Source organism: Tachysurus fulvidraco, chromosome 23 (genome assembly GCF_022655615.1).
Source record: "Tachysurus fulvidraco isolate hzauxx_2018 chromosome 23, HZAU_PFXX_2.0, whole genome shotgun sequence".
Classification (NCBI taxonomy): domain Eukaryota; kingdom Metazoa; phylum Chordata; class Actinopteri; order Siluriformes; family Bagridae; genus Tachysurus; species Tachysurus fulvidraco.
In genome coordinates, this window is record NC_062540.1 from 7072357 (window position 1) to 7098544 (window position 26188).

The following is a 26188-nucleotide window of genomic DNA, read 5'->3' on the forward strand; positions in this document are numbered from 1 at the left end:
GTTCAAAGCTTCCCTTTCGGCTCGAGTATACTAATAGTAATCACGACCTCTTCTAGGTCCATATCGCAAACACAAAAGGAGATAGCTTGCGGTTTAAACTCTAATTAGCCGCCAAGTTTAAATCGCAGAGGAAGCAGCCCCCACAAAAGAAGATAGCTTACGGTTTAAACTCCAAATAGCCACCGAGTTTAAATCGCAGTTGCAGCAATGCAGAGGAAACAGCCAAGCAGACAGACTGAAAAAAGCATTTAAATAGGGCGCCCTGTTTGAAAGGGACCGATAGCGCGCTTAGGAATCAGATCAGCTGATGGGCGGGGTTAGAAAATTGACATGAGCTGATAGCCGAGCTTGACTATGTGGCTTGCCTGAACTGACGCTGAACGCAATATTTAAAGTAGCAATTTGCATACAATCATCTTAGATGTTACTGAGATTTAATGGAAATTGATTTGTTTATTTAAACCAACTTGTGGTGATTCACAGAATGAATCAAACTCGATTAATATGAGGTGGCTGAGTGTGTGAACCAAAAAAAACAAACAAACTGAAAGAATAGATGGTGAAAGTTGGTGAAAACAAGCATAATAATGTGTCCAACAAAATGCATGAAAGGGACTGTATTAACTAAATTATATATTCAATGAAGAACAAATGTTATATTAATTTGTACTTTATTATGTCACATTTTCATATAAAATGTTTTCCCCTGCTCCTTAGGCAACAGTTAGCATTAGAGTACATTAACTCCAACATTCAATTTTATTTATCAAACACTCTCTTGATCTCTCACACATACATACAGGTTGGATTACATTTAGTGCTGTTGTCCCAGAACAGAGCAAGCAAAAAAGAGACAAACTAGTAATAACACGAACATAAACAAACAAAAAAAATTCATATCGAAGCCTGGTTTAATACCACTTTACATCAAGACAAAAAAGAGTTTGTAGATAAAAAAAACACATACACAAAACAAATAGAAATAAACGAAATAGACTGGATACTCTTTAAGCACTTTCCTCATATTCCCTCAGTGTGCTGTGGTTTGGTCTGTAGCAGTTCACCACTTCACATCTTCAGTTCAATGTATCACTTTCAGGCATATACTGTGTGACACTTCAACATGATAAAGACAGAACACAGAAAGAGACTGAACATTGAATAAGTAACATATACAAAGACGGGATACACAGTAAAGGACAAAACAAAAATACAGTTACAGATTCAGTTTAATTTTCAGTCACACCATGACAGTACAAATCAAATATATTTACTCTTATGATTAGTCATTTGCAAAATGTTTATTATTGCAGGTTTTGCCTTAAATGTAACGACTGGCTCAAAATAGTGTCGTGAAGCTGCTGTGAGATGAAGAAGCAGCTCTATGTGCTCACAAAGGTCATGATCTTCAACCAAGTTATTCAATACTGAGTGGTAAATTAAAATAAAGACCCACTATTATCAGTGCCTAGCTATATGTATAACTAAAGCTGAATACATACACTGAGAAATCTGACAATTCTCCTGTGGACAAAAGGTTTGTAGTGCTACCTAAAATGTATTGTAGCTTTACCAGCAAATATGATTATCTCTGTGACCAAGGGATTATTATTATTATTATTATTATTATTATTATTATTATTGTTATGTTATTCTTTACAGAGCATTTGTACTAATATGTAAACCTACCACAAAGAGCACCTTTTTGAACAGGACACCCCATCATTCAAACCTAACTTTCAATACACATATGAATATATGCTAAAACATTCAAATACACACCCATTCTTCCTCTACATATAGTATTTACAGACACATATTTTTACTTCTTATATTACCAGCTAAACTATGTTTAATGGGTGCTAAAAAAAACAGGATACTGTATAAAAATCTTCTTTACACATCAATTTTTAAAAGCACAATACAAATAAAATTTTACAGATTTTTTTTTCGCTGACATTGTCAATAAATTCCTACAACATTGGAAGGGGTAAGGAAAAGGAATTAATATATGTGATAAAAGAAAATAATTTTTTTCCCAGGTGTAAAATCCTCTGTTTAAAGCACTAAAAAGGGCTGCAGATTTATGGTATATTATTGGCACAGTCAGAAATAGTGCTATAGTGCTACACCACATTTGCCCATCTAATGGCGTCCAAACTATTATGACTAGTCGCAGCATTTCCAAGTTTCCATATTAACTGCTGGTCATCCTAGATTTCTGGGTTTTTACCAGAGGAGTGAACACACAATTAGCATATACAAAGAAGAAAAACTTCATTATCCACATACCTTTGCAGACCATAAGTGCAAATAAATTAATGAAATTTCGTTAACGAAAAATATTATATGATAATGATTGACTGAAATTATAGTCATCATGACTTTGTAAAAACATTGTGGGCTATTCTATACTAAATCATTATGTTTGACACTATAAATGTACACACACCTCATCATAACTGGCAATCCATCCACAGCCTGTAGCTATGATTATTTACTTTAGAGTGTCAAAAGTCACTCTCCTGAACCACTGTAACCATATTCAGGATAAAGAAATTACTTAACAGGAGAGTTTTCACCAAGAAGGAGGCAGTGCCCTGGAAGTATCACAGCTGAAAGTCAAATGAAGTCTGTATTTTAGCAATGATATTAACAATATAAATTAATTACATGTAATTTACATATATGAAATAACAGTGCTATTTTTGCTATTTCTTACTTCATTTATTTTCCATACACATATTTTTAACAGTGGTAAAATGTAATCTGTTTCACCAAAAAGAAGTTTCTTAAACAGGTGGTGCTCATCTGACACCAGTTCATACCTTTGCTACTATATGTTCATATGCACAAAGTTTGTGGGTGCCTGACCATCGCATCCATATGTGCTTTTTGAATGTCCCATTTCATAATCACTCTTCCCTTAAAAAACTGGTATTTGTCTAATAAGCCAAAAGAGGACAAGTTCTGATGTCAGGCAGGAAAGCCTGGGTGCAACTGGCATTTCAATTTCATCCCAAATGTGTTCTGTGGGGTTGACTTTAGGGATCTGTGTAAGCCTCTTGAGGTCTTCCACTTCAACCTCGGCAAACCATGTCTTAATGGACCTGGCACTCTCATAGGGAATGATCATGCTGGAAACTTGTTGGGCTAGGCTCATTATATAGTCAAATGTTTCTGTATATCATCTGTTGCAACAGGTGTCCAACAACATTTGACTATATAATGTAATACATGTGCAAAATAATTGCACAATCATTTACCATGCCGATTAACTCTAATGTGGTTAATGTACACAAGACTTTATTTGCATATAGCAAACTGTAAAAATAAAAAACAAGAATTTATGTAATGTGGAGATCGCATCCATCAGGGGCCCTTGTTCAGCTTTATTACCGACATCCCAAAAACACCCATGGAGCATTTTCAAGCTACTGTTTTATGGTTAATAGTCTGAATGGATCATTGGTTAAATTCACTGGAAAAAATCAAGGCATCAGCAAAGACCTACCTGGGTCATCCTGTTTGCTCTTAGGCATAAAGGCCACAGTTTCCACCAGTACCACACATACTAAATTGATACTGCAGCAGAAGAAATATACAATCCCTCCAGTTCCACCAAGTCTTCCCTCTTTGCTTCATATATTATATAATAATAATTTATTATTCTATTTTTTTTTCAATAAAATTTAAATTACCTCAAAAAGAGTGCATGCTTATTTCTAAAAACAAACCAATGTCAGTAAGTGTTAATCTCTCTCAATCTAAGAATTGGCTGTCTTGATCTTCACTACACAAGTCTTAGTGCAAAATATCTGCAGTGTTGCCAGGCTCTAAACCTCTGAAGGAAGTTTTATTTCCTCATCTTCTATCAGTGGGTAAGTCTCTTGAAAATCTGTGCTACTGTGGCCATGTTCAGAGATAGAGTGGCCTTCTTCAGCCCCTTTAATACTTTCTGGACATGAAGGAGAAGGTTGCTCAAACGTGGAGCTCTCAGCATGATCCTGCATGCAGGTTTGGGTATTGTGGCATTTGCCCCTGGCCTCTCCTTCTTCTTGTCCACCTTGTGGCTCTTTACCTTTTCTGGACTCCTCCTCTTGCTTGTGATGAATCTTAAATGCTGCATTCTCCACATGGTCTATCTGATAATAGAAGACAGAAGATGGCTCATTCAGACTAAGAGCATCCTCCTGGTTTTTTTTTATGCATAGCAGTGTTGCTCCTCCTTGAAAAGTGTCCTGAAAGAACATTTGGTCTACTGCAACCATACTCCCAGCTTCCTCCTGGCTGCTCAACTCCTCATGCAAAAGGCACAATTTTGGACTCTGCACCTCCTCTCTGTGTGCCTCCTCCTCTTCCCGCTCCCTTCTCCTTTCCTGCTCCTCAGCACTCTGCAGGTGGAGCACAGCAGTTTCATTCTCATGCTCCAGGCTATGGCATTGTTCTTCTAGTATCTCCTGCTCATTCAAGGCCTCTGATTTCACCTCTACTCCCAAGTCCATGGAAGAGCGACCACATGAAGGAAGAGTGGTCAGCTCAGTTTCTTTCTTAAAGTCTTCTCCAAATCTAGAGCCTAGCAGATGTCTTTTCTCCCTGTCTAGCTTCATAATTGTGTGTAAGAAGTGAGTGCGAACACGGACGGGGTTGAACTCAATTCGCCCTGCTGCATTATGGCAGCCATCTCTAGAACAGCCACATGGGAATGACATGCGATCCACCTGGGATAGAGAGATGGAAAAGTATAATAACTGCTACAATTTATACAAGAAATAATAAGGATTGATTTAGGAAGATCAGTGAATGCTCTGTGTCGGTCTTTTGTAATATGAATGTAAAATTATTGCATGACAAGCATCCATTTCACTTGGCCCAGAGACATGGTGAAGAGAAAAATGGAGAAGCAATAGACAGACTTGCCAACCCAAGTAAACTGTTAAAAAAAACAGTACATTTATAAACACTCCTTTTTTTCAGTATTCCAGTGAACTATTCAGCTGACAGGACTGTATTTATTAGATCTATTGACATACCCATTTAATCTTAATAATTATGAATTCACAGAAAACTGACATTGATTTATTATGGTTTGCCATAAATGAAGAATTTTCTTAGAACAGGTGATAAACTATGCACCAGAGCTGAATGTGGAGGTTAGATACCATATTATCTCTATCTCTCCTCCTATAAATAAAGACACTTTCAGTTTTAAATAAAATAAGAAAAAGAAAAACCCACAAATGACCATACATTTGCTTTTTTGCTTTGTGAAGTGAATCCCTGTGGATTAGTAATATATACACCGAAGTTTTTTTTCCCTTGGAGACGGCATCTTGTCAAGAAGATATCAGCCTATTAAGTTATAGTGCATGTGAACAAACATATGAGATTAGCTAATCGTTTGATAACCCAGTGATGTCCAATATTCCTAAAGTAAACATTTTTTATAACAGTAGTATGCACAGTCAAATAGCTATGCACATAGTTCAGAATTAGTGGTGTAACATAACACAGGTATTGACCAATTGTCTGTACTGTACAATTGTACAAGATTCATATGTTAATCAGATCATCTGCAGAAAACAGAATGTGTTGAGGCACATGTTAAAATGTAGAGCACCTATACAAAATATATCAAATTTGGAAGATTTGCTCAGAATATTAACCATGCATTCTATTTTAATTGACTTGTAAATGTTAAATTGTAATGCTAATACTTGGTTTCTTGGTAATGTTGCCATATCAAGACTCAAACACAATGTATCTAGAAACCTAGATGCTCCTGTTTTCTTTTTAAGTTCTCTGTGGCACACAAATACTAGATCAATCAACAGAAATGTTCTTTAGAAAATCAAAAATATTGCACAAAAACTTCTTTTATGCCACCTATTATTTTTATGAAGGATGTAGGAATAACCTTCAAGAAGCATTTCATGACAGGAATATTATGAAATATTGTTATAAAATTATTTGACTAATTTATAAGCTACATGCCTTGCTTATTCATTAATGCAAAGCTAGTAGCTCACATATTGTTCTTGGGCAAAGAACATTAATTTTTTACACACACAAACAGAGAGCAAAACTCTGACCTGGCATTTGATGCCTGCTCTGCTGCAGCCACACTGGTGTGGGTCACAGTAGAAGCGGCAGTCACAGCCACATTCCTCACGTGACAGCCGGATGGCACGGAGCTCCATTTTCTCTCTGGCATCAATGCGAGCAATACCGGATGCACGCAATAGTGCCCGTCGCCTCTTGGTAGGCAGTGGCTGTAGGAAGAAACAATCATCCACCTCGACACCCTCCACATTCAGATCCTCATCAGACACGTCATCCAGTGTCAGAAGGTCTGCTTGGGCACAATGCACTGTGCCATTCCGTGTTAACTGGGAATTGATGTTAAACTCAGTCATAACACAGATCTATTTTATCTATTTTAACAAAAATCTACTTTTTTTAATCACTTTAGTCTTCGAAAAATCTCTTTCATGTTCACTTTTTAGCCCCTTCTTCTTCCAAATGTGACTTTTACTGATTCAACTGTCTTGGGGTGGCTACATGGCACAGCAGAAATAGTCAGGCAGAGTGATCTAATGTATTACAACAATATCGCTTACTGCCTAATTCACATTAGAATCAACAGGTGGCAGAAAGCTTCTAAACAATACACACATTTGATTAAATTGTGAAACACTGCAAAACACTTTTTTTGTTGTTTAAAAATAACTAAATTAACAACCTTTTGTAAAATTATGTTTGTTTTTTTTTAACTTTCCTGAAATATAATGCGGCATATATAAAACATAAAATCACCACAAATTTGTGTTAAGAGTAAGAAGTCTGAACCTTCATCTTGCGAGCATTCAGCTTCTCTTGGCGCAGGTGCTGGCGTAGGATGTTGCGGTGGCTGCTTTCCTGTTCTCGGGCGAACTCCCCCAGTGTGTACTGACGTATGGCACAGTGATGCCGTGCCATACCCAATGAGCTTCCACCTTGGCTAGGGACACTAGTGAAGCCTTGCCTTCTGGAGAAATAGTAAACTGTCACAGCATCAAAACGTACCCGTTTATGGCCCAGAGAGGTTTTCTGTCGTCTAAGAATGGAAGTGGCTAAGAGGAGAAATTGAAGAAAAGTGATTATAAAGAGTGGCATGAGAACACTATTTGCTATTTGTTTATATTATATTATAAGTATAAAACCACTAAAACACATAAAGAACTGTGTAATAGCTTTAGGCAGGTGTAAAAAAAAATGCTGAAAAATATGAATGCTTTCAAAAATAGAAGTATTAATAGTTTACCAAGAAACAAAATGAAATGCAAATAAACAGAAAAGAAATCCAAATAATAAAAAAAAATTTGGTGAGACCACCCTTAGACTGCAAAACAGCATCAATTCTTCTAGGTACTCTTGCACACAGGTTTTGAAGGAACTTACATTTACAGGATTTGGCAGATGACGTTTTCCAGAGCAGCTTACAACAGTGCTTTTAAGTCTCTATCAACAAATATATATCACTGGTTCACTAGGTTACAGACTTAGGATACCATGAACCTAAATCTCTGTTCTGGGTTTTTTATATACACATACAACAAACAGGGAAAGGTGCTAGTTCAAGTATTTCATTAAGAGGCAGGTTTTTCACCCGTCATTTGAAGATGACTCAGCTGTTCGGACATCTCGCGGAAGTTCACTCCACCACCTGTGCCATAACAGAAAAGACTCTTGCTGTATACCTACCTCTTACCCTGAGAGATGGTGGGACCAGTCAAGCAATGACAGTAGATCTGAAAGAGTGAGGTGCAGTGTGTGAAGTGATAAAAGCTTTGAGGTAAGAGGGAGCTGGTCCATTTTTGGCTTTGTAGGCAAGCATGTGTTATGAATGTGATGCGTGCAGCTACCAGCCACTGGAGGGAGCGCAGCAGTGGAGTGGTAGGTATGAACTTAGGCAGCTTGAAAGTATGTATGCACCGATCCGATATTTTGGATCGGTATTGATGCCGATCCAAGCATTTTGAGTGGATCGGGTATCAGTGGTGCGTGACCTATCCAAATCCAATACCCATGGTCATAGGCGTTGGAACCATTATATGTGGGTGGGACAGGACCCACCCACTTTTACAGTCTCTATTCAGCGCATATGTTTTTTTTTTTACTTTTCAGAGCATCGCCAGTCGAATCCATTCTGCTTGAGGAATGCCCTAATAAATGAAACTCTATTCCATGTTTTACCTACAGCACTGACCACTCTTCTGCTTCCTGAAATTTATGGGCTTCGGAACCATTATATGTGGGTGGGACAGGACACACACACTTTTTATTTACTTCCGAGGCCCATGCCTGTGGTGTTTGATTAATGAACAGCAAACATCATAGACTATTGCTTGAACTAATAAGAAAAATACACTTAAATATTAAATTACATTAATGAAAATAAATATAATAAATTTTATCGGAAATATGTTGCACAACCACCTGCGACAGACAGGCAAGTTTAGCAGGCACCCTTTCCATTTACCTCAGCGCGTTAAACATGTCGCTCATTTGGGTGCAAGGTTTATTGTTTAATACATTTTGCATTGTGTTTCAAGAGTTCTAATTTAAGATTCACTTTAAAATAATGCCTTTTCTTGAGAAAATAATTTAATTTAATAATTGCAGTATATATGATTTAGATTGTTATACCCCTAACTGTTAAAAGTACTGTTTGCTACGGCATTGATACTTTTTTAAGGTTTCTTGTGTTTTTATTTTTCATCCAGTAATGGACATTTTTGTATTTCTTTGCCAGAAACAAATAAATCTTAATAACTAAGCGAGTTGTATACATTCTTTAGTTTTAAAGGTAGAAAAGAACACAGATTTTCGGATCGGTATCGGCCAATACCGGCAAACGCTGGTATCGGAATCGGATCGGAAGAGAAAAAGTGGTATCGGAGCATCAATAGTTGAAAGCAAGTCGTGCAGCTGCATTTTGGATCATTTGCAGAGGACGAATTGTGTTCATAGGTTCTGTAGATCTGCCAGCAGTAAGATGCAGTAGTCCAGTCTTGAAATAACAAGAGACTGAACAAGTACCTGGGCAGCATGTGTGAACAAAAACAGCCAAATGCTTCTAATGCTGTAGAAACAAAACTGGGCATGTCACATTGGCAACATGCGAGGAAAAGGACAGTTGATTGTCCATGGTTACCCCAAGGTTGCGAGTTGTGACCAAAGGGGAGATCAGATCATTGTACAGAGAATTTGTTTTGCTGGGATTGAGTTTCAAATGATGAGCTGTCATCCATGATGATATGTCCGACAGATCCGAGCATAAGTTGTTGTATCTGAGGGAGGGAAGAAGAATATATGTTTAGTGTCATCACCTTAGCAGTGGTAAAGGAACCCATGTGAGGAAATAACTTCACCAAGGGAGTGAGTATACAGTGCAAAGAAGAGAGGAAAAAGTACAAAACCCTGTGGGACACCAGTGGAGAGAATGCCGCCAAAAGGTCGAGGAGGATGAGGACAGATAACAGCTTGGCTGATCTAGCAAGTCAAAGCATCCTTCTCTATGGAATGCACTGCTTTAAAGCCAGACTGGTTGGAATCTTGGAGGTTGATCTTCAAGAGACAGACAGACATTTGATTATACACAATGCATTCAAAAAAATTTGAAAGGAAAGAGCGGAGTGATACTTTCTGTAGTTTTTGATGTCTGATGGATCCAGATCAAGTTTCTTCAGGATAGGAATAACCCTTGCTTTCTTGAAGGTAGTTGATATATGACCAAATGTTAGGATCCACTGATGATCGTGGTGATAAAGGGCAGAAGATCATGTGAGATGGTCTGGAGCATAGTGGAAGGGAGAAGATCCAGTGAGCAGCTTGTAGAATTAAAAAAAAACTGGATGAGTTGTAGATTCTCTTCTGCTGCAACGGTTAAGAAATGTGACAACAGAGGAATATGGAAATCCCGGCTGTGAAATGTAGGTACAGTCGGGTCAGAAAGGAAGGTCTGGCATATTTTCACAATCTTCTCATTGTGACTTCAGCAGTCAGGGTGGATGAGTAGAGACCAGATAATGTTGTGGAGCTTACAGGGTCTTGTGTAGAAGCTTTAAGCTTTTCCTTGTAGAAGGACGCCTTGGCAGAAGTCAGGTCTAAAGAGAACTTGGCCAGGAGCACATGGTAAGAGGCAAGATCTGCATCAAGTTGTAATTTCTTCCACTTTCTCACTGCTGATCTTAGTTATCTTTGATTGCTATACAACACATCAGATAGCCAAGGAGCAGAAAAAGAAGTCTTCTTGGGTTTAGCAGATGAGAGATAAAAGAGTGCCAGAAGCTACAGTAGAAGGGGAGATAGAGTGGAGGTTAGGACAGGTAAAAGATAGATGCTGAAAGTGAAGACAAGTGAAGTGGGGTAGCAGTCATGTCTGTAGTTTCAAAAGGACGGATGAATACCAGGTACCTCCCTTGACATGGCTGAAAGAGGAAAATTGGTGACAAATAGAAGCGACAGATAATATGAATGATACCTAAAGAGCCTAGAACAACTTCCAAAGAGATTAGATGTGAACTTCAAAGTCAAGATACATCAGTCAAACCATCTGTCACTGTTTGAGACAAAGTGGACTTAATTAAGGATGACAGGACTCCTTCAATATTGTGCAACAATATGGACCTCCGCCTATATGCATTGCCCAACAAAAAGTGGTACAGCTCCCACATACTTTGACACACAGGGGTGAGCCTCTCATTTGAAAGAAGAGATTCTCTAGTTTCAGAAACTAGTTTCAGATTGATTCTAGGCCTTACTGGCACAAAGTTACAGGGGTTTGAATGCAGATTTTCCTGTCCGCCTGGGTTGTTTTTCTGATAAACTGATTAATCTTATTTTTCTGGAACATGTTAGGGACAAACCAACAACTGAGTGTCATAGCCACATGTCTTGGCTTTCACAAAAAAAAAATTTCAAGACAAAAGACCCAAAAATGGATTTTATATGAATATTTTTCTACGGCCCTGGTCGTCGGGTGCAGCGTTTTTGTGTACTTGTTTACTATATAACTTTGAAATAAAAGGCTGCAGGCTCAGTCTGAAAAGCCATAAACAAGCCTAGACTATTTCTCTATCACTCTGGTGTGAAAACAGGCCTGTAACTTGACACCCTGAGCTGTGAGAGGGACAAAAGGTCAGGGATTACGCAAGAATTCTTCTGCGCATCCAGTTCACGCAGACACAGTCAAAGAACATACGGCATGTTGCATACCGTTGGAATCGTCTGCTTATTGGCTAAACAGCTGTATAGGTCCCAGCCCATTTCATTGCTATTGGAAGGAGTAATTGTCAGTCAAAGGCGGGTTCCCAAAAATGAGGTCATGCCACCATTGGCTTCCCAGCCGTCTATCTCTGCCGTACAAGCACCGATTGGCTCAAATGAGGGCTTATTTGATTCGTTAGGACCTGGGCTATAAATATCACGTAGACTTTGAATTTTTGAATATCCCAATTAGGAGTTAGAGTGGCAAAACGAGATGATGGCGCACTACTGTTTCCAGTTTTCAGAACACTAACGGAATATTTGCGGCGCGACCAGAGCGTTTTGGATTAAAAGGCTTACAGATTTCAATTCCTTGGACCTGTGTGGATTTTTGTGGATTATTTGTGTTGGAATATATTACCCCAGTGAAGAAAGAGACGCGTCTAAAGGTAAGGGAAAAACCGGTCTAGCACCACCTAGGTCAGTTTTGTCCAAAAATTTTTTCTAATTGTATGAAGGCTGTGAATCATATTGTGCTTTGTGTGTGGGCTTAAAAAATTATTGAGAGTATAAACTTTACTAGGTAAATAGGTTTTTTCGTGTTTTTGGAGGGGGGGGGCACGGTGGCTTAGTGGGTAGCACGTTCGCCTCACACCTCCAGGGTCGGGGTTCGATTCCCGCCTCCGCCTTGTGTGTGTGGAGTTTGCATGTTCTCCCCGTGCCTCGGGGTTTCCTCCGGGTACTCCGGTTTCCTCCCCCGGTCCAAAGACATGCATGGTAGGTTGATTGGCATCTCTGGAAAATTGTCCGTAGTGTGTGAATGTGTGTGTGAATGAGAGTGTGTGTGTGCCCTGCGATGGGTTGGCACTCCGTCCAGGGTGTATCCTGCCTTGATGCCCGATGACGCCTGGGATAGGCACAGGCTCCCCGTGACCCGAGTAGTTCGGATAAAGCGGTAGTGAGTGAGTGAGTGAGTGAGTGAGTGAGTGAGTGAGTGAGTGAGTGAGTGAGTGTTTTTGGAGGATTTGATGCTTTAAAGTTGAATTGTAGCTTGTTTCTGGGTCATCCCCCTGGCCACTTTGACTTCCGGGCCGTGCATGGCACGGCGACCCGTAAGAGTTTAAAAGTTAAGGGTAACAATTTTTGTCCAGGCCAGTTTCATTAGTTTGTTTTTTTATGCTTCTGTGAACCACAATTCAAAAGCAATGTTTGATTGGTCAATAAATAATTTCAGTAAATATTTATTTATTATTACTTTTGTCAGATTCAAGTTATTTCAATGACCATTGTGGGTTTTTATTTCTTTAATGGAAGTGTACCAACAATTTTGTCAAAATGATAAATTTTTTAATGCCATTGGCTGTAAGTTTTATATGACTACCACTGGACTACTGGACATTGGACTCTACTGGTTGAGAGGAAACATCTTACAGAATGGACATAGCACGTATGATTAGCCTGGCCTCAGGATAAGACCAAGGAGATGATCATATTATAAGGAGGAAGGAGCAGCACACCCCAATCTACATCGGTGAGACAGAGGAAGAGAGTGTGAAAACCTTCAAATTTCTCCAAACCTACATCAGTGAGGAAATTCACTTGGTCTCACAGCAGCTCCCAAGGAGATCCCAGCAGCGAGTGTACTTCCTATGATGACTAAGGAAATTTGCCATGTCAACCGAGATCCTCAGCACAGATGTACAATTGAATGTGTGATCACCAGCTTAGTCACAGTGTGGAACAGAAGCTGAACTGTTCAGGAAAGGAAAGCTCTCCAGAATGTCATAAAAACTGCACAGTTCATCTGTGGATTGGGCTTCCCATCACTCCAGGCCATTTATAACATTAGGATCATAAGGAGGGCCCATAAAATCATCGGGGACAATACACAACCACAACACAACCTCTTAACTCTTCTGCCATCTGGGAGACGCTACAGGCGTGTGAGATCAAGGACAAAAAGTCTCACAAACAGCTTCTATTCACAAGCCGTTAGACTCCTGAACAACACTTAACACCACCACACACCCCAAAACCCCCTACTGACTGCTGCCACACAACACACTGAGCACCTTACTTAAGTCTGAACATATATATACTGTTTTTTTTTTTGTTTTGTTTTTTGTAAGGGAGACGTGCAAAGTAAGGATTTCATTGTATGGTCTAAACGGGGGTGTCAAACTCTGGCCCGCGAGATCATATCAAATGTGCATTACAGCTGGCTAGTCGCATGCTCTGCTATACTACAAATCCCAGAATGCCTTGCCACTGTATTGATGCATTTTTGGCCATTTTTGTGGCCAAACGAAAGATAGAAAATAGAATCCTGCAAGACAGGTGGGGGCAGATTATCTGTTCACGAATATAAAGGACAGACCTGTTTTGTGTGTGGCACTAACGTGTCTGTAATGAATGAATATAACATAAGAAGACACTATGAAACGAAACATTATGAGACGTATAAGGACCTGGACGTAAAGCAGAAGCTCCAGAAGGTGGAGGAGATGAAAAAAAGTCTTGTTTCCCGGCAGACTATGTTCATGAAAGCAAAATCAAAAAGTGAAGCTGCTGTAAAGGCGAGCGTTATGAGACAGCAAAATCTGTCCAGCCCTTTAATGAGGGAGAGTTTGTCAAAAAGTGTATGGTCAAAGTTTGCGAAATGAACAACACTGAGGTGTCTTTTATTTCAAACTTAAATTTAATTTCTTATGTGTTTGTAATATCAAGATCTGGTTGTTCCAAATCCTGTATTTAAGCAAAACTAAAGTTTGTTTCCATATGAAAAAGGTTAAACATTACATATCAGTTGCAGTTAATTTTTCAATAAATATTCAGTTTGGCCCGTGACTTTATCTCAGTTTTATATTTTGGCCCACTGTGAATTTGAGTTTGACACCCCTGGTCTAAACCAGTGTTTTCCCTGTGCAGATAACAATAAAACTCTTGAACTGTCCTGCTGCAGAATAAACAGAGGGCCAATCTGACCCTTTTGATATTACATGATGGAAAAGTATCTTCATGTATTTCTCAACATTGAGGAAACCATTAATTAAAAAGTACCCAACTACATTTGTAGAAATACAGCCCCAAACTTGCAAGCAACCTCCACCATGCTTCATACTGTTGTCTGCAGACACTGATTATTGTACCACACTCCAGCCCTTCAGCAAACAGCCTGCTTCCTGCTACTTCCAAATATTTTACGTTTTGACTCATCAGTCCAAAGCTGTAATTTTTCTGCACCTTGGTTAGAATTTCATGCATATTTGAGTTGCATAACAGAGAAGTATGTGTACCTGGCTCCCACTGGTTTCCACCAGTTCTTTGCTGATGGCACTGTAGCTTGAACAGCACAACTTGAAACCACAGTCTGCTTTAAAATCTTTACCTGGGAGAGACCTTGCTGATGCAGTATAAACTAACTTGTGTCTTGTTGCTATGCTCAGTCTTGCCATGGTGCAAAAACCTGTGACATGAAACAGTCTTCCACAACCTCACAGTAGAGGCAGAGTTTTGCTGCTCCTCACCCAGTTTTAAGCCTTCTACACTGGTGTTTGTTTTATTCTGTTCTCTCACTTTGTACTTTGTAAATTGATAAAAATAAACAATTAAAATATGCTTTAAAGTAAGAATGTTTTCAGAAATATTTCTTCACATCTGCCTAAAACTTTTGTACATTACTGTACATACATATATTATGGCATGCCGTTTAGGAAATTATTCATGAGAGAATTGAATGAAAAGTCTGAATATATTGAATGAAAAGTCTGAATATATTGAATGGATTCTGACGTCATCAAGTCTGGTACTTGAGAAAAGTTGGCCGCATATTCACAGATTTGAGTTTCCCGAGTCAATAACTCCTGAGCTAAATGCTCTAATTACACAAATAACACCTCCTTTTTATTGTTCTAATGTAGAGAGGCAGCTACAACACAGCTACAACCCAATTTTTCTCAAAATCAGATTTCCTCCGTGTTGGACAAAATACAAACTGTAAGTCTCCATGTGTGAACAGAGACAGATTTCAAGGGACCGTCTACAAAATAAAGTGCAAAACCCGAAAAGCAAATACTAAAAAACAGTCAATAACTTCACTGTAATACTGTACTGTCACTAAACTCAGATCACACATCACTAATGTCCTGATAGTTATACTACAACACTTATTTGGGGGAAATGTCTTTTTGTATAATTTTTGTGATTTTAATCATTAAAATTAAATGTGCTTAGATGTGTGAGCTGAATTTGGTGACAGTACAGTATTACAGTGAAGTTATTAACTGTTTTTTAGTATTTTCGGGTTTTGCACTTTGCAGACGGTCCCTTGGAATCTGTCTCAGGTGTTCGCACATAGAGACTTATGTATACATTATGTTACAGTATTTTTCCAACGCGGAGGAAATCCGATTTTGAGGAAAATTGGGTTGTACCTGTAGCTGTGTTGTCTCTGCTTCTCTACATTACTATGATAAAAAGAGGTGTTATTTGTGTAATTAGAGCATTTAGCTCAGGTGTTATTTACTCGGGAAACTCAAATCTGTGAATATGCAGCCAACTTTACTTAAGTGATATCAGGTGCGTCTTGATGATGTCAGAATCCATTCAATATATTCAGACTTTCCATTCAATATATTCAGAATCCATACAATATATTCAGGATTCATTCAATATATTCAGACTTTTCATTCAATTCTCTCATGAATAATTTCCTAAACGGCATGCCATAATATATATATATATATATATATATATATATATATATATATATATATATATATATATATATATATATATATATATATATAAAATATCCATTTGTACTTTTAATTAATTTTCCATATTTTACATTTAATTCAGATGACGACCAATAATCTCATTCTACTGAGCAGATATCAAGGTCTGTGTGCATTAATGTTGCAATGAGACTATAACCCTTTGTGGCTCTTACGTGTGAGGGAGCTGGAGGGGGCATTGAGACTATCACAGCTATCCACACTGTCACTGCTTGAGACATCATCATCTGATACTTTGAGCATCGAGCATGGTGAGCCGCTGTCCACCTCCTCAAATCTGCGCTTTAGGCCAAGACCTGATACCGTCTCCATGGAAACTTGATGTTCTGAGGACATGACATACATACTTAACCCATAAATTTACAGCAGATAAATAAAAGCAGCAGAAGTCCATTTATCTCTGAATCATAGTAACAACAATAACATAAGTACTCCAACTAAATGTTAGATAACAGTACTTCATCAAATCTGTAACATGAAAATAAGATTAATAATCATCTCATGGAAGATTATTTTAATACATTGCCCTCAAATAGTTGCAGTGCATGTTTCTTAAAGTTTATTTATTTGCTTACTTGTTTAACTTGTTCTGAGGTTTAAGTAAAGCATGTCATCAAAAGTCAAAAGTTGCCATGAAAGTAAATATAATTATTAGGGATCCAACGAAAAAGATTTATGTTTTACTTTTAAGCTCATGAATTGATACTTAGATTTTGAGTTAAGCTGATTAAAAAGACTAAACCTAGTTTTTCAATCTAGCCCAACAATTTTATGTATATATTTTTACAAAAACAATGTAATCAACACCCACCAATCAATCTTAGTAGGGTGGAGCTTGGTTTACTCAGACAGCTGTAACATAGGAATGGTTGAATGAGTTTGCACAAAACCTGAAAGGCAGGTCCAGGACAAGGTTCTGAGAAGTCTGAAGTGGTTGGCGCATGGTCATCAATTGGAGGTGGAGATAAGGCCAGACCACCGAGTCTTATAGGATGAAATTTGGTGTGGCATCAGTGTGCACATCTGTAACTTATTTAATAACAGAATGATAATTCATTGAATTACTTCAAAAACATGGCTGCCTTTAGATAATCAGATTTTATCAGGCATTTTACAGAGTTAACATTGTGCCATCATCACAAAACTTGATAAGCATGTTCATATTTATGGTTTATACTGTAGTTCTGTAACCTGGCAAGTACTAACCACAGGAGGTGATATTTGTTAAGACTATTGAGGCCTGCAGATTGCTGCTTGCTATGTTTATGGACCAAGCAACAAAGGTGTGAAAGGGCCTATTGTTTCTGTTAGTTACAAATATAAGTATTCATTTAATATTTTTTCTCAACAATCAGGCAGCTCTTTCTTGCCAAAGGCATGTGAGGCTAGCCAAATGAAAGTGCTAGGCACCTAGTGTAATTGTTATAATTTTTACTATTATTATTATTACTATACTTTCTCCTTTGGTAGTCTATGGCATCCCAGTGATTTTTTTTTTCCAGCAGAATCCATGGGTCAGGCAAACTCAATGCACCTATTTCGGTTAAAATCTTCCATATTGGATTTTCTGTCATTTTGAAAAAGAAAAACAAAGAATAAAAAAATTAAAAACCTATTAACACCAATGTTAGTCTGTATCAGCTTCAGAGGGTTCCTACTAAAGTTATTCAAATAAATTTATTGGGTCGAACTATTTGGCCACTGTCATCCAATGAAACTCGACAGTTAAGTGAGAAAGTGAGAAAGTGAGCCACATGTCAGCAATGCTTCATTTGAGTCATGCCCAATTTGTTGTATTTTATTACTAGTGGGAATATTGGGTACCCACCAAGTTTCATGCAATTTGGCTACATGGGTGTACTGTACCAGAAAAATAAATGCCTATAACTTTGGAACCAAAGCAGGTGTTTCAACCAAACATATTGTGTATATTGACAGTAAAGAATCACAGCTAGAAAAAGTACAAAAACCTGTGTTTTTCAGCCATTTTGGTATCATTGTCTATTCAATAATTCATAGAAGCCCTAGATGGGTGTTGGTGGAATCTGGTATCCACTGTAGTCAATCCAGCAACATCTGTATCACCACCAACATACCAAATTTCAGAGTACATTTCTCATTATAACTTTTAAAATGTATGTCCTAGAGTTTTCTGCTGAATCAATGGGTCATGATGCACTGAATAAACACATACATTGTACTGGATTCTTGGAAATGTTTGTTTAACCCTCTTATTGTCCTCCTATACAAATTAGGAGCGCTGAGTCAACTTGACCTTGTCTGTTTTGACTGCTTATAAAAAAAATTATATATGATAGCCATTTTTTTAACCTGTTTAGTCTAACTAGTTTCCAACATATTAATATATATTTTGCAAAAAAAAAATTTTTGAATTATTTTCACTATAGAGGCACAAAAGTTGATGCACAATTACAGGCTGGTATATTTCAAGGGCAGGAGATTGTTTTGAAACCATTTTGACCATTTTTAATGTCAGCAAATAATAAAACCTGTTTTTTTCCAGGCCAAATTGACTTGTATGCTTATAAATTATAAAAAATATAAAAATATATACAATAATCACCATTCTGTGTGTAATATCTATTTTGCACTTGTAATATCTATTTTGCCCACCTGATGTCATCTGATCAACCAACAACAGGCTACACACACACACACACACACACTCAACAACGCCATAATTTCATGTGAATAAAACTTTGTTTACCTCCTTATGTTTTTTTATTATACTTAATTTATGAACAATAAACATTATGAAATTTTGCCATGTTTTGAGTAAAATAAGCAATTATTAAATATTATTTTGGATAACCACTGACTGATAAATGTCAAACATTACTCAGCATATCTCCAGGCCAAAGCTGACTGATGCAACTAAATTCATAAATAAGAGAAAGGAAACAAATATGATTTGAATATGAAAACACAACCTGTGTGTGTGTGTGTGTGTGTAAGATTGTTGGTAGAAGAGGAATAGAAGATATTGTCCCCAGCCAGACAAATGCATCTAACAAGTGTGAAATATTTACAAATGAGTAGCTTTTGTTTTTTTCTGGAGGCCTAATGAATTGCTATGCCCAGTGCTTGTGTGTGTGTGTGTGTGTGTGTGTGTAGCATAATTTCGGTATATCATATTTTGCCCTCTGATAGGCAAAGGTATATCAAAAGTGAGAAATATTTACAAATGTGTAGCTTTTTCTTTCTGGAGGCCTAATGAAATGCAATGCCCAATATGTGTGTGTGTTTGTGTGTGCAAGTGTGTGTGTGTGTGTGTGTGTGTGTGTGTGTGTGTGTGTGTGCGTGCGTGTGTGTGTGTGTGGGGGGCATCATTTCGGTAGATCATATTTTGCCCTCTGCTAGGCAAAGGTATATCAAAAGTGAGAAATATTTACAAATGTGTAGCTTTTTTTTTCTGGAGGCCTAATGAGATGCAATGCCCAATATGTGTGTGTGTGTATGTGTGTGCGTGTCTGCTAAAAGCCGTAAATGTAAATGTGTGTGTGAAATGTTTACAAATGTGTAGCTTTTGTTTTATCTGGAGGACAACTGAATTACAATGCCCAATGCTTTGAACAGTGTTTGACTGTGTGTAGCATCATTTCGGTAGATCATATTTTGCCCTCTGCAAGGCGAAGGCATATCAAAAGTGCAAAATATTTACAAATGTTTGGCTTTTTTTTTTTCTGGAGGCCTAATGAAATGCAATGCCCAATTTGTGTGTGTGTTTGTGCATGTGTGTGGGGTGTGTGTGTTTTGGGTGCGTGTGTTAGTGGACATTTTGTGTGTGCATTTTTGTGTCTGTATGCATGTTCATTGCGCTGAAAAGGGCAAAAGTGTGACCTATTGCCCCACTAAATGTGGCCGGGTCAAAATGACCCAAGTGGATCCAAAACGCAAAGTATATATTGGTCTGAACACATAGTACATCGAAAATAGACTAAATTAATTTTACTTGCAAAGTTGATAATTTAGAAAATCCTGGTAAATTTCAGGCAAATATGTGGAAGAAAACCCAAGTTATGACACATTAAAACTTTCCATCCGGGTCAAAAAGACACAGGGAAAATAGGAAGGTTAATTTTTCAAAATGTAACTTTTGTGAACTAGTCCTACCCTACAGTTCATCCTGTTAACACCAATTTTTTTACATATCAAAAGATGGCTCTGATCACAATTTAAGTAAAAAAGTTTTTAGGGCAAATGATATTGCTACAGACCTACCTCAAGAGCGCTTTTTTGGACTGATGCCAAACACTTTGTTGGTATTAGCAAGTGTGGGTATGCACCAAGTTTCACAAAAGTTGGCCACTTGGAGGCACTAAACCATTTAAAAATTGTCACTTCTCCATTACTCTGGCACCAAAGCAGATATTTCAACTAAATTTCTTATTCAACATTAAGGACATCTGTAAGCCATTTTGTGTTTCATTCATCTTTGATTTTGTCAAAATCATATATTTACAATATTCTAGAGTTATATTCACTCTCTTTGCCACTTTCAGGTGCTAAACAGGTTTAAACATCCATGTCTGCATGATTGAGGTTCCTGACTCTGTTATTGCTGCTTGCACCTGTTTTAAATTCTTTCTATGATTATTATTATTGCAGGTTTGAGGTGGCATGAAGCTGATAACTCACTCATACATTAAAGGGCCTGTGCATAGCAGAGGTGATTTGCATTTAGCGATGACCTAAAAAACTCTATTAAAGGCATAGCTAAAAAAAAAATAGACTCTCCAATGTACTAAAGCACATACAGCTGCCCAAAGTAAAGAATAATTTCTTCAGTGTAAGGAACTGGTAATTTTATGAAATAAGCCCAGCTACACTCTCAGATAATTTTGCCATAGTTATGTACTAAATTCTAGAAGGAAAACAATAATTTAATTCTTGGAAACATTGAAAGACTTCTGTACAAAGAACAGGAAAGAAACTAGGAGTGGATTTCAAGCTATTAAAACCTATACAGCAAAGCACCATCCCGATGATCCAACAATAATGGAACTGCTTTACACACTCAAAAATATATTGTCTTATCAAAGACCATATATTCAGCAAATAAGTTGAATTCACATCCCTGGCATCAGCAAGGGGTTTAGTATGCACTAGATAAATGTTGTCCAACAGCAAATAGGTCCACTGGGAAAGTACACAATAGTGACTGTAATTGTGTTCTATACATCATTCAGAGAGCTCTTTTCCCTGCTTGAAGTGCCCTCATTTGAATCACTTCCACTTATAAGCAAACCCAGATTCACTTTGTCTGCAACAATGTTAATATAGGTGGTATGCAACAACGGTACATCCACATGAATGCCAAAACCCAAGGTTCCCTAGGTTCAGTGCTCAGAAAAATTATTTGCCCTCTTCCGAGATTCTTTTTTTTTTTTTTTACATAATTGACACTTGAATGCTTTAGATCAAGCAAATTTTAATATTATTCAAAGATAACCCAAGTTAATACATAATGCTGTTTTGAAATTATGATTTCATTTATTAATTAAAAAAGTAATTTCCCCTAAACCTAATGACTGCAATCAAACATATGTGATAACTGGCAATGAGACTTTCATTTCACTGAATGAATTTTGGCCCACTCTTCTTTGGAGAATTGTTTTAATTCAGCCACACTGGAGGGTTACTAGCATGAACAGCCTATTTAAGGTCATGCCACATCATCTCAATTGAATTTAATTCAGGGGATTGACTTGACCACTTCAAAACTTCAATTATTTTGTTTGCCATTCAGAGGTGGACTTGATTGTGTGTTTAAGATCGTTGCTCTGCTGTATAACACAAGCGTGCTTGAGCTTGAAATCATGATCTGATGGTCAGACATTCTCCTTCAGGAATTTCTGGTAAGACGCAGAATTCGTGATTTAATCAATTATGTCTATATAGCAAGCTATAGCAGGCCGGTCTGGACAGCTTTTTTCCCTTAAGAAATGAAATAATCATTTAAAAACTACATTTTGTATTTACTCTATTTATCTCAAGTATCTGTATAAAATTAAAATTTATTTCATGATCTCAATCATTTAAGTGTGACGTATTAAAAAAACAACATTTTCACAGCCCTGTAAGAAACACATATGCATCTGCCATCTAGCTATCACAATTTGGCACAGATGCTTTTATTTTCCCGTTTTTAACACATTAACTGTGAACTGACCATTTCCTTGCCGTCTAATTTTCCTATTCTTTGACAGGTGCCATTTTAACATGATAATCAATATTATTCACCATCTCTGAGATATTGTTATGTAAGCAAAGACGATGAAGCCCCCAGTAGCCAGTCTGATTTTGTATCAGATAGAAACGTGTCCCTAATGCATAGGTTTTCAGCTTCCAAATACTGAAACTTTTTAAAAACAGATTCATGAGTAAGGCACATGTTTGTAAGCTGCTGATTCAGGCTAGATCAAATCACTGCAGGGAGTCTGTTCCAAACTCTGTCAATAATGGGATAGGGTTTGAGAAAGAACCAGCAGGATCGCCAGTCAAGCTTCTTTAATTAGATGAACCTTGGTTCTCTAAACAAATAACATAGACATTGATTAATTTAACATTACAAAAAATGTCAAAAGTATATATGAATGTATCGTAATTTGCAACTTGTACGTAATGCTGCAGATTTCCTCTTTTGTGCATGATTTCTGGTACAAGTCTGTGGGAAGACATGAACTCCTGTCTGCTGACAGTCAGACTTCTTTAATTGAAATGATCTGCAATAACTAAGTGTTTTCATTTTCAAGCACTTCTACACTTTAAATCAAGCAGAAATGTTTATAGAAAACATTAAATTCAGCTAAATTCAGTTTTATGAACTATATCAACTATATGTGAACCATGAGCACAGCTATTTGAATCAGCTACTAGTTTGAACAGACATAGATAGTATCGGCAACATTTAACTTTGTTCTTGTCAACAAAATGAAAGAAAATGCACGACCACTTTAGTGGTTTCTTTAGAATCAAAAATTTTACCCAAAGCTCAGGAGCATTTTCATGTTTAGGAGACAGATGGTGATCCTACAGCATCTACTGTCCACTTACAACTCTTTCTCTTAAAACATTTTTAGTTGTAGTCCCTAATGTCTACATTTTATGCACTCAGTGGTTGCAGCTTCGCTTATGTAGTGAAAAGAGATGAGGGGGATATTAGGCACAGACACTAGATGAGAAAAACCTTTCCAGACTGACCAACAACACACATGTTTTCGTGCAATTTAATTTTTCAACATTTTAAATAAAAATTTCAACATATTTTGCTAATGATACAAAAGCCTTCCCAGATGCATGGAGGTGATCAAAATGGCAAGGCATGGGCCAACTCAGTGGCTCAAGCGGTTAAGTCTCTGGGTTGTTGTTCTGAAGGTTGTTGGTCAAGCCCCAGCACCACCAAACTGCCGCTGTTGGTCCCCTGAGCAAGGCGCTTAAACCTCTCTGCTCCAGGTGCACTGTATCATGTCTAACTCCAACTTCTTAAGCTGGCATAGGCTGGCTACACACAATTCTGGGTACAATATGCGCCCTCCTGTGATCATCGGATGCTCCACCTTAGGAGCAGTAAAATAACCATATTGACACCACACACTTGAGGATTATTTAATCAAATAATCAGTTGCAACAAGCCTGGTTTCTAGTTGGAGCCTCCCCTTTCAGAAATCTTAAATAACAATCGTGTTTGGCTCCAACAGAATAAACATAATAGCCAATTAGAATGAGCAGCATGGGAAGTCTCACCAATCGTATGTTGTAAACATTTACAGCTCACAAAATATAGCTGTGCATCACTACACTAAAGTGTATAAATTCCCATAAAAGAAACTGTCGTAACCAAAAATCTTTCTTTTGAAAAGCTCAGTGGGAATTATGGTTTATTTTATTTTTCTGGTTCTTTAACCTTTTTGTCTGTTGGGCAATTCGGTCCTTTGTGATAGGTTCTGCACATGCTGAAATGGACATTATTATTATTATTATTATTATTATTATTATTATTATTAATAAACTATATTAGATGTAGTGTTAGATGTAACCTAAATTCAATAAACCGACGTCAAGAAATTAGAGTAATTGTGAACAAAGTATTTTCATGAAATCTGTTAAAAGCTTTCATCAGGTCCAGGGCATCATACTTATTATACTACACTTCCACAGCGGGAAGCTGCAAGATGTTCATATTCTTGGAGCACATCGCAAACCGTGCGGAGTAACAAGAAGTAATAAGACCGATAATTATGCCATTAGGTTATATGTCCTGTGCATGAACACGTCACGCTTTCTCCCAGCCAACCGGCCGCGATGTGGTGACATGACGTCGAATAACTTCGCAAAATTCATCCACGTTTCTCAAATCGTACGCATTTGTTGGAACTGTGTTTAAAAAAAAAAAAAAAAAACTACAGGTGAGAACTGAACAGGGATCAACATGGTGGCAAGCAGCAATGGCTTCACAATAGCTGAAAATGTCAGCATGCCTTGCCATCTAGGAGTCAGCTGCATTTTGCTTTAACCCATATTACAGCGGTCTGAAAGACATGAGCGCAGCAGGCTATGACAAGGCAAATATTTATTCGCGAGCAGAACGGTCAGGCTGATGGCCATCGTTTAGGCGATTTTTCCCCCTAGGCTATAGGAAGCCATGCCAGGGTGAGTCCTTACCTTGAATTACAAACAGAAAGCCTTCCAGATAGTCAAATTGTTGTCCGGGCCGTCGGTATTAGCAAAATTCACCGGTGGTCCACAGGGTTAGCAGATGAGAGACAAAGGCGACTTATAACCAGAGAAAGTGGTCTTGTCAGAAGAGAAAGACCGGTTTGCTGAGCCACGGTTCTCTATGCAGCAACATGTAGGCATATTAGTCTATGAACAAAGCGAACATAATGCAGCACTTGGTTTTGTTTAGTTTGTATTTTACTTAGTTTGTGATACAGGAATGGAAAGCTATGACTTAAATGGTGAGGAGCTTTTTAACATGGAAAAGAACGTCAGACAATAATCTCGGTCAGCTCAAATAAAAAGGTAATACTTTACGAGAACATGCAGTAAACAACCGACGAAGAAGATGTCTTTAGCAAACAGCTAGCTGTGTTAAAATAGATCAAACCGAGAACAGGCCGGTTCGAGTCCATTTTCTTTTTTAAATGGGCGTTTTAACAACCGGTGTAATTAAAATAAAAGCAAACATTAAAATCTTTAGCCAGCACGAAAGGTGTAGTTTTAAAACAATAAGTCGTTCCTTTTTTTGCCAGAGGACCAGCACTGCTGCGCATTACTCCAGTTCGTTATAACGTAACAATAGAGAATGAAACGCTACTCGATAGCGTTTTATACCTTCTGTGACGTCACGGGTACGCTGCCTTGGAGACTGCTGGGAACTGAAGTCCTTTTGCAGTAGAGACGATTCTAAAATCAATTCTGGGATTGTCTTTTTACACTGCATATCCTTTACCCGGGGTTTGCAGTTAATCCTTTAAAAGTGTTTATTATCTAACGTTCACACTGTACATTCTGTTATATTTTAGGGTTTATATAACACAATGATACACAGAGACAATTGACATGCTAACTCATTTTAGCCTATAGCCTTTTACTGGGAACTCTGTCTCCTCATGTACAACAAATCCAAATAATGGAAATAAGCTATAGAACACTGAAAACATTGTGTGCATACACCACATATTCCTCTCCACATTGTGTTGTTTTGCTCACTTCACTAACAAAGGTACCTTCACTGAACATAAACAAGCATTTACATTTATACATACAGCATGACACAAACACCTGCTAAAATATTCCTAAAAATACAAATTTATAGAACAATTATGTGGTGCTAATTCATTTAAAACATAAACAGTATACAAAATATATACAACAGAATATAACACGGGTGACTTTTACCACCTAAGTGAACCAGAGGCTTAGTGTTAGCTCAGTGGTGATCTCAGAGTTGTGCAGACCCATTAGTTTGTCAGCAGGTCTCTAGGTTGCATTATTATAAACTGTTGTAGAAAGGACATTATATACATTTACAATATTTGCTGTCCATTGTCACCCAAATGAGGATGGGTTCCCGTCTGAGCCTGGTTTCTCTCAAGGTTTCTTCCTCATATCATCTC

At 37.7% G+C, this 26188-nt stretch overlaps 1 protein-coding gene across 7 annotated transcripts; it reads right to left on the reverse strand.

The window, feature by feature from the left end:
• Positions 1-1211: 1211 nt before the first annotated feature.
• On the reverse strand, positions 1212-25481 carry csrnp2 (cysteine-serine-rich nuclear protein 2). 7 transcript variants are annotated; one of them, XM_027144744.2, is made up of 7 exons: positions 25104-25472; positions 24732-24904; positions 16937-17075; positions 16202-16372; positions 6850-7112; positions 6093-6389; positions 1212-4721 (listed from the first exon to the last, which is right to left on the reverse strand). In XM_027144744.2, exons 4-7 carry the CDS (start codon positions 16356-16358, stop codon positions 3837-3839), a joined length of 1602 nt encoding a protein of 533 aa, XP_027000545.1. In that variant the 5' UTR covers positions 16359-16372; positions 16937-17075; positions 24732-24904; positions 25104-25472; the 3' UTR covers positions 1212-3836. The 7 variants fall into 7 exon arrangements, with proteins under 7 accessions (XP_027000545.1, XP_027000544.1, XP_027000546.1 ...); XM_027144743.2 differs by having other exon boundaries at positions 24732-24932; XM_027144745.2 differs by having other exon boundaries at positions 6093-6272; positions 24732-25481.
• Between the last annotated feature and the right edge of the window lie 707 nt (positions 25482-26188).

Excerpts from the sequence above, each read along its gene's own strand:
- csrnp2 (XM_027144739.2), bottom strand. The coding sequence starts at position 16,391 with ATGTATGTCATGTCCTCAGAACATCAAGTTTCCATGGAGACGGTATCA. Across the intron at positions 7,113-16,201 it reads CCCCTCCAGCTCCCTCACAC|CCACTTCCATTCTTAGACGA; the intron begins GTAAGAGCCACA and ends TTCTCCTCTTAG. Across the intron at positions 6,390-6,849 it reads TGAATGCTCGCAAGATGAAG|TTAACACGGAATGGCACAGT; the intron begins GTTCAGACTTCT and ends ATCAATTCCCAG.